Source organism: Thalia democratica, chromosome 6, assembly GCF_965202585.1.
Source record: "Thalia democratica chromosome 6, ktThaDemo2.hap1.1, whole genome shotgun sequence".
Lineage (NCBI taxonomy): Eukaryota > Metazoa > Chordata > Thaliacea > Salpida > Salpidae > Thalia > Thalia democratica.
Window position 1 is genome coordinate 30200701 of NC_139170.1, and position 9809 is coordinate 30210509.

At 27.7% G+C, this 9809-nt stretch overlaps 1 protein-coding gene across 1 annotated transcript; it reads right to left on the reverse strand.

Annotated features, from left to right (window-relative positions):
• Window positions 1-3027: 3027 nt before the first annotated feature.
• Window positions 3028-6923, reverse strand: LOC145838944 (kelch-like protein 36). The gene is made up of 2 exons (XM_082946563.1): window positions 6746-6923; window positions 3028-4457 (listed from the first exon to the last, which is right to left on the reverse strand). The coding sequence occupies exons 1-2, from the start codon at window positions 6921-6923 to the stop codon at window positions 3028-3030; spliced, it is 1608 nt and encodes a 535-aa protein (XP_082802689.1).
• Window positions 6924-9809: the final 2886 nt, after the last annotated feature.

Sequence of the window (9809 nt, forward strand, 5' to 3'; positions counted from 1 at the left end):
AAGATTGTGACATTCAGACACTTTATGAACATAATTAAGAACATTTCAATTTGTAGAATTTGGTGTTTACTTGTTGTTTTTATATTCGCAGTTTTATTTAATCTACTGATATATTAGCTGCTTTATCACTTCTATTTTTTAGTAATCATATCAATATCACTTTTTCAACAAACTCACTTCATCAAAGAAGTTATATATATTAAGTTTATTACATATATGATAATTACTAAAATAAATCTAATGAGTAAGGTAAATTCAGTAAATTCCTGAAGAGTTAAACGCACTAAGCGTTTAGTACAAAAAAGGGGACTTTCTTTAATTAAAAGTAGTTCCTGCCACAGGTTTAGGAGTACAAATTAACATTCAAGACTTTTAATACCAACAGATCTGTTTTATCTTTATAATAAAAGTTTATGCTTTGGAATATTTTGTTGTAATAGTTGTTTGTAAAATTTAGTGACTTTCAACATGTTTTTATTAGACTTTATTTTAATAATTAAAGACAAAAAATTACTAGGTATGCACTGCCAGCTTGGTACGTAATTTTACACTGTGTTCAAAGTGTCTATCTAATTAGCAGGTGACTGTAATAAAATATTTAATTTCTTTAAGTTGTATTAAAAAACTTTAATATTGTAGCTTTTTGAAATGAGACGACTAATAAAAAATGTTAAGCTCTGCATTTAAATTTTATTTCGGTACTTAATGAAACTTTACCTATAATACTTTTGTTGGACATCAAAGTGAAAATTTTATCATTTTCGCTTCGATTGTCCAAATTTCGAAATGCTACACAACTCTTGAATTAATCACAAATTTGTATTTAAACGATAAAAAATTGCTTATTTTGAAACTTTGTTTCGAATAAATGATAACAACCGCTAGTAGACGCATTTTGCTTAGTTCCATGTAAAATCATTTATCAATCACGCCATGTATCATGCTTCATTCATAATGCAACTGTCATGCATATTGCTTTGATCAGGCGAAAAATGTTATGCAAACTAAATGAACATAACAGCCGAGCAAACGAGAAAGCAAGTCTTACCGGCTTCATGTTAAGAAATAAACAGCTCCACATCACTTGGCGCTTTGAGCGTAAGCCGCCATCTTGCAAAGCTAGCTGAATCTAACTTCTTATTCAATTGTTTGCTTGCGTTGTCTAAAACGCTTACTTTTCACTTTGTGTTTTTCTTTATAGCTTTGTAGTTTTTATATATCAGTTGTACAATTTTGTAAACACTTATATATTTATTTTAGCAATTCGACTCTTTTTGAGTCGTTAACGGGCCATAAAGTACATAATTTATGCGACTATTTTTTATTTAATATTACATTTCTCGGGGCGTTTAACTCAATTTGAATTGTTAACGTACGATAGTCATAAGCCCACGCATACAGTGGCATTCAAGTCGGTGGCATAAACTTGTATATTTTTATTTTTAATTTCTATATTTCAACATCAAAAATATTTATATCACACGCTCTTCATCCGGTATCAAGGAGGAACTGTAAATCCCCACACCCTGAACAGTAAACTGTCTGAGCAACCATTTGTTACAGCACAACTAGAATCTAGAACTGCAAGAAGCCTTTTAAAGTAGTAAACCTTGTGTAACCATTTTTACTGTTTGTTTTGTTTTATTGCATAATAAAGCATATAAATATTTGTTAGTCTATGTTTATTTTAACTGCGCTATAAAAATAAAATGCTTATTCGCTCTTAAACTAACTCGCACTCGGTCGCAAACCGAAGGGTAAACTAAAAATCAAGATTGCCCTTAGACTACTACGAATCTGGCTCCTGTCGAGATTGCCGAACTTGTAACAGAAGCAGTTACACATAAAACTGTAAACGCAAGTAGCTCGGATAGCATTACTTTGTTACAAAAACTATTTTAATTAGTCAAACTAGACTTCAGCTAACTGAACATTAGGATTAAAAAGTACTATATTTCAAATTAAAAAGCTATCTTTAGAATGAAAACTTTTGTTAATTTATATTACTGTAAACGAAATATTGTTAAATTTCTGTATATCTTTTATTTTGAAAGTTTTCATAAAAAGTTTTGTATAATATGCTAGTTACAAAAAGAAAAAGAGAAAAAGTATTAAATTTTTATCAAATATAAGAACTTATTGAGTATTGGGGTTTTATTTTATTACAGGGAAATTAAGTGGAAAAGATTAGCATAGTTTAAGTAAGTGGTATAACAAAAGAGAACAAATTAAAAAACAGTTTATACTTTTCAACTTGAGTTTAATTTACTAGTAAAAAATGATTTAAATAGGTTTAAATTATAATTATCGTATTCATAGGGCTTGGGAGGGGTTCAACAATTTTTTTACAAAAACTAACATGAACTTTTACTTAAAACATTAGAACATATACTATGATATTATACTTTTGAATATCTTTTAATATACAACAAGTATTTTAAAAAATCCGATACAACTGTAGAAAATCTAAAATTTTAAAGATCGATTTTCTCGGAATTTAGAACATTCCTTGCATTAAAAGAAAAATATTCTATCAAAACGTTAGAAATAAATTAAAAGATTAAAGTTTTATGACAAAAAGAAGAAAAAAAAAATTTTTTTTTGAAAAAAAATAATTCTACAAGGTTTAAATTCCTACAATAGGATTTTTTTTTAGACTTAAAATATAAGAGGCAAGTTTTTCGGTTGTGATTGACTGATGAGTCCTAATCAGGACAAAACGAGTCTCAGTCTACCGATAGCTTGTGGTCTGATAATCAAATTGGTGTGTTCGAACCTTGTTAAAATAAACTGAGAAAGTTTGAGAAAGATAGCTAAAAATACTGATTTTTAATGAAATAGTCTATTTTTTGCCTTTTTAATTTCGCCCTTCCTTAAGGATCCTATTAAGCTCTCCAACCTTGTCTCATCGTATTTCAAAAACTAATATTAAAAAAAAAAGTAAAAATCATCTGTTAGCTAAATTAAAAATCTATGAAATAAAATCAACATGTAAAAAATATAAACACCACCCGATGCCCTTTAGTTTCACTTAAAACTGAGTCTGGGAATAATTGTGCTACCAAAGTATTTTATGCATTTCATAGCTTCACACGGTTTTTGAGACCACTCATCTTTTTCTACGTCGTAAAGAATAATGATATATGTTCTGTTGCTGATCATAACAAGTTTAGTTCCAACAGCAAAAGTGTTGAGAAACTTGAGTTGGGAAATTGAAGATGGCTTGTGTTTCAGAGCAACAAAGTTTTCACCCTCAAACACTTCGCAAGTATTCATGCGTGTACCTCCGATTGCAAACAGTTTGTCCTTTCTACCCACCAAATTGTGTCCGTGTCTATCTTCAACCATGCTGGACATTGGCTGCCACACGTCAGACACATGGTCGTAAACCTCAACAGTTTTAATGCCAAGGTTACCGCTTTGAAGTCCGCCTGAAATTACGATGTTTCCCTGATAGACCGCACAAGCTGCGCTCAAGCAGCATTTGCTGTTCACTTTTGCAACGCGATCCCACTTGTTGTGTTTCGTATCAAACTTTAATGAACAATTTGGAGCAGTAAGGCCATTGTGTCCGCCTCCTAAAATGTAAAGGTCATCCATAAAAGCACAAAAACAAAAAGCAAAATATAATCTATTTTCAATTATAGCAGCCACATCAGACCATTTTTTACTGGCAAACGAATACTTTACAATAAAATTGAGGTCATCTACTGTTTTTTTTTCATCTATCATGCCTCCAGCCACGTATAACTCCCCTCTGCAATAAACAGCTTTATGGAAACTACGTGGAGTTTCAATTGGAGTCGAATCGTTTGTAGTTTTAAAATTTTTGCTTTCGATTTCTACAACGCTGTTAGTATGTTCTTTGTTAATCTCACCACCGCTAACATTTATTTTAAAACTATCTTGGCTGCAGAATCTGCTCAAGTAAATTTTACTTGGTTTCTTTTTAAAAATTATGTTCTTCTTCTTTAAAACTTCTCTAAGTGTCTTCACACAGCTGTCAACTTTGGTAAAAGACGTGGGTCCACCGAGAATGCTATCCAAACAATGATTGGAAAGTAAATGAAGACGTATCTTTAACAAAAGATCGCGCGCATGCATTCTTCTGTCATCATACTTGCAGCTCAACCAGTCATCGGCGGCATTCAGAACTTCCAATTCCGAATCAACTTTCAGTTCAGATTTAGAAACAATTTTGGCAACTAGGTTAAAATCAAGCTCTAGAAAGTTAGGACTGTTACAAACCAGTGTGAAACAACGTTCAATATAGCTTGTAGCTTTTTTAACAAGCTTTGTTGATTGAAATAAATTAGCTATTTGGTAATACATAGACACGTTGTGGACATTAACTTTGTTTCGGATAAGTTTGAGATTATTTATTTCTACTTCTTCTGACAATAAAATGTTGTAAGTGGTTAAGTTCGTGATAAAGTTGCTTCCATCTTGTTCTTTTTCTGAAAAAAAATAATTGTTTTAAAATAAACTTTAGTTTTTCAAGAAAAAAAATTTGGTAAAATGAGAATATTGTCATTTTGGTACACTTAAAACCTAATGAAATTTGCTAACGTTCATTTACTTCAAAAGTAAACAGTTTCTTTAACTTCTACTTATGACGATATTTTGTACAGCATTGTTTATGTCAGTTTTTCTGCTTCGATATTTTATTTTACTTCCAGTTTTTGTCGCACAATTTGCACTTGTTATGATTAATCTCACATAGCTATACATGTTGGATTTCTTAAATAACAATAACCTAACTATAGCTAAAAGAAAAACGGAACATTATAACTATTTTTTTACATTTCTTAATAAACAAACGATTTCTACTTAACTTTTACCTACACATAAAAAACAGTTTGCATTGTTTAAATTTGAAAATCTTTGTTTATGTGTTAGTTAATGATAGATTGTTAATTAATAATGTTTTAAGTTTTCTAATAAACATATTTAACATAATTAGAGGTTATAGAGTTCAAAAAAATAGTATAATTTGATTTTTCAATTTGTTATGTTAGTGTCTTAGAATTCAAAGAACTTAATACTATAAAGTTTATAGGAACGAATCTAGAAATATGTAAAATGAAAATTTGTTTTAATTAAATCATCAAAATAGTTTTTCTGTGAATAGAAATAACAAAAGACCGATTTGATACTTTAATAACTAAAAATGAATGACACTAAATTTCAAAAAAAATAATCTGCTAAAAGCAATACACTGAGCTATAAATTCCCATTAAAACACAAATGAAGAGTACATAGGCTCTACAGGATTATCTTTCAACACAACTTAAAACCTGCAAATAATTTGCTTCAAGTCCAACAATCCAAGCAAAACAACTTCATCGACATGCATAAGTAGAAAAAACTAAATTGCAGTAATATTTCACGGTCCATTATGCACAAAAAATATCAAATCCCCCACAAAAACAAGAAATGCACGTAATATGCAATTTGGAAAGAATGGCAGAAAAGTATATTTGAAAGTTTAAACTCTGTTCTCGACCCTAAGCCCTCATTTTAACTTATCTTATTTTAAACATATTTTATTGTGATGTAATTTCTGAAGTTTTTTTTTTTGTGTATGATTAATAAATAGCAAAAATTTGTCTTACAAGTTACTAAAACATTTAATTCTAATGTTTATTTTAAGATAAGATTTTAAAATTTTACAAAAGTTCTAACTACCTATAAGACATTAAGTTGTTATTATTACTGAAGACCACTTGAAAATATACGCAGTTGTATAAAATGCTTTGAATCTGCATTTAGCTTTTTGTACATGATGATCTGCAGTAAAACCTAGTTGTATTAAATAAACACAACTGAATACCAACACTGCTAAATACATTTCTAAATACACGTAAACCAGGGTCGCCAGAGATTAATAATACTCACATGTAAAAAATCATAATTATTAAACAGACTCTTATTAGTTTTTATTAAGTTTTTTTTTTCAGGTTATTGTGTGGCGCTACGTTCAAAGCCAATCTGACGTCATAAGTATATAAAAACAAGTTGTTAATTAACAGTAATTTCAATACATATTGTTGAGTAATTTTTGTAAATTGGTACAGTTAATAGTGTTATTATTATAATTATCATCAGTTGTTTTATTTTTAACCTATAATTAAAGGTTTTTTTTTAAAGACACATTTATCTTTATTTTTTCGATGCACATAAATTTTTATAACTGTTTAAAACCCGCTATCACCCTTAAAACGTTTATTGTTGGAAAGGGCAGAGTGACTGACGATTTTTTTGTCCATGAAAATAAAAGTATGATATAAAAAAACACAAAGACATGTTTGTTAGTTTTTAATAAACTAAAATAAAGATTTAAAACAGTTATTATATAAATTGATAAAAGCCTTTTATTCTATTAGAATAAAAATTTTTTAGTTTACTAGCTGCAAAAATTTTTATATCAAAAAGAGTTATTTACTTTACTTTCACCTTAAATGTAAACACTTAAGTTTATATTGTTATCATTAATTGTTTTAAAAGTATAATAGTAACTAGTTTAAAAATGTTGAGAAAGTTTTACTTACATTTATAAAATTTAGTTAAACTTTAATTAAATATGAATAAATAAAAAATGTTCAATAACGTCAGTATATATTTAGTTTGATAATTTTTTTATTTAATTACTAAAGTTATTTTGATTAAATTTAAATATACATTCGTTTAAACTAAATAAAAAACTACTAACTATTATTAAAAAAAGTTTTTAAAAGACACATACCTGTTAGAGCAGCATCAATGTAACTTTTCAAAACTTTCTCGTTTCTTATGACATTTTGTTTAGAAAACTTCACAACACTATGAGTTTCTGCGTCAAAGTTTAGTAAACTTTGGATGGCATTTTCGAGTTTACATTTCTTATCATCATTTTTACTTTGGTTTGTTTTAGAAGGTTGCATTTTATAGCCCTTTAAACTAATTTTGCTTACACTTTATAAATAAACAGCTGTAAAATGTTTTGTTAAATCAGTATTAAATTATTATTGGTTTATGTTTTTGAAAGCAATTTTTACATTATTCTTAACTCTGATCTAACCTGTTTTTGTTAAAAAAAGACGGAAAGTTTAATTTATTGGTGATTAAATGCTGTTACATTATAAAACAAATGTAATATTATAAAATTATGCGTAGATTAATTGAATGACATAAATTTTATCACTTACTGGTAGGTCTTTTTTGGTTACAAACAATTATTAGAATCCTAAATACAGGTAGGTTTTAAATATGTATAAAGGGACACTTTTGCACGAAGGGTTTTTTTTGAAGGGTCAATTTTTTACGAAGACTCTTTTGCACAAAGACATTTTTGCACCGCATCAATTTTACATCAGGTGTTTTTTTTTCATGAAGACATTTTTGCACAAAAGGTCACTTTTGCACTACTTAAACATATTTATGCTAAATTTTTTCAGCGAATTTTTTTCTTGTTTTGTTTTTAGTTTTTATTATAACTGTTTCCCCTAGTCCTTACCCTCAATCAGTAACTTTTTTTGTTCATTTTTTGGTTTTTATTAACTAATTTATTATTTATTTTTTTCTATTTATTTTTATATTATTTAGTTTTTTTTAATTTTATTTGTTTTTTTTTTATGTTTTTTTTTTTGTTTTAAATTTTATTCCTAACCCGTACCCTCGGTCTGAAGCTATTTTTTTTATTAACTTCTTTTTCTTTTGTTTTTTTCTCTGTTTTCTCTAGTGCAAAAATTACCCTTCGTTCAAATGTCTCTTCGTGCAAAAGTGTCTTTGTTCAAAAGTGTCTTTTTGTGCATATTTGACCCATTCCCCCGAAATTCAGCAGTGTTTAACAGTAATGTAATGTATCTAGTAAATATTTTTTCTTATTTTCTAAAGTCAAAAAAAGTGCAGCGAATATAACAAGAAATTCTAGTGTTTAACTAGTTAGTCTTAAACATTTATGTTACAGGTATTTTATAAGTATTTAAATTACAAATATTTTCAAGTAAATCAAGCTTTTAAAATGTATATAACAGTTGTGTTAAAAACAGTTTGATTTTTAAAAGTAGATAAAACACTTAAAACATCTTATAGCTTTTTTAAACCAGTATAGTTTAGAATATATATATGTATTTGATAGGAATGTTAAGTAAAAATTTTAAATTTTCACAGATAAGTTTTACTTTTTTTTGTGTAGCACTGAATAGCTTAAATAAAAAAGTAATTTTATTTCACTCACCAAAAGGTTCTTTAAAAAATTGTTAAGTTATAGTGTACTTCAAACCTACACTATAAAGTATAACTTATAAATAGTAACAACAACTTAACTAATAATAATATTAATTTATACTTACGGCTGCTCTATATAAAACTATGCGAGACTTATGGTGGTTATATTTTATATTAAAGAGTATATCGAACACTGAAAAACAAAAAACATCGTACTTCAAAAAATGCTTTAAATGTGGTCAAAAGTTTTACACAAGAGTTAAATCTAACAGGACTATATTTTAAGAATGTATATATAAATTAAGAATTAACTATTTGGAATCAAACTAAAAAATCAATTATAAGTTATAAACACTTTTGATAAAGTTATATTCATTATAAACTTTACAATAAACAATATAATAACAAATAAATTCAGTTCTGGAAATACATCTGAAAGGTTTTGACTAGAATATCACTGTAATCACAATGTGGCTGGTTTATATAATTATCTTGTAGTTATCTTAAAAATATAAACTTGCTTTCTGGTTGACTGAATTTGTAATATTTGATGTTCAACTGAATAAAACAGCAGTGAGACCAATATTCCTTGACAAAATTTTCAAGCTGTCATTTTTTTCCATAATAACTAAACTAACTAAGTACAGCGTTCAAGAATGTGGTCAGGATTATAAAATAACATATTCACGTCAAAAACTTCACTTGTAAGAAAAGAATTACGAGTAACAAACAGTTTTTATTTAAAACAACCAAGCTGGGTTCGAAGTAATTTTGCCAGAACGTATCTTAGCTGACCTGTTGTAACCAAGTACATCATACGTTTCTACCAAACCATCTAAACACTGCAAACTGAACATTCGTATTAGCTATATACATTGTGGTCTGAATGGTGAAAATAATTAAAATTCTTTTTTTTGATGCAATAGCATAGCTTTTTATAATCAATTTACTTTTGTAAATAATTTAAAATCATACTATAAATTTAGATCTCATACATATATAAAATCATACATTCTTAAGTTGTTTTCTAACAGCAAGTTAAAAGGACTATGTCGAAGTTTGACATACATTTACCAGTTAGTATTTATTCTATTTGATCGTGTGTCTTTACATTTTCAACAATATATTGTACATTGTTTAAAAAAATCTGTATTTTTATCTTAAAAAATACACAAAATATTTCACTGGCACAATGTTCGGCAAACAGAAGTTCGCGGTAAAAAAACGAATTCTCAAAATAAACATCTTCGGCCATTTAGTAAAAAACTTTAGTAAAAATATAATCTGTAAAAACAATCAAAAAGAGTTATGTCGAAAAATTGTTCAATCGGACTCTAGTTTTAATAATTAATATATATGTTACATCAATGTGTCAAATTTTACAGTTTTCATTAAAAAAAAGTTTGTTACTAAAACTATTTTAGACAACTTCAACCCGGATATATCTTTATGCTATACACTTGTTCTGCGAGCAAGTTGTCTAAAATAATTAATAGGAAAACTTGAAAGAGAATGACACTCCTGCATTCGCGCATGCTTCACTGCTTTCTTAGTTGTTTAAAAGAAAAAAATTGCAAGAAAAAACAACTTTTCACTGTTCA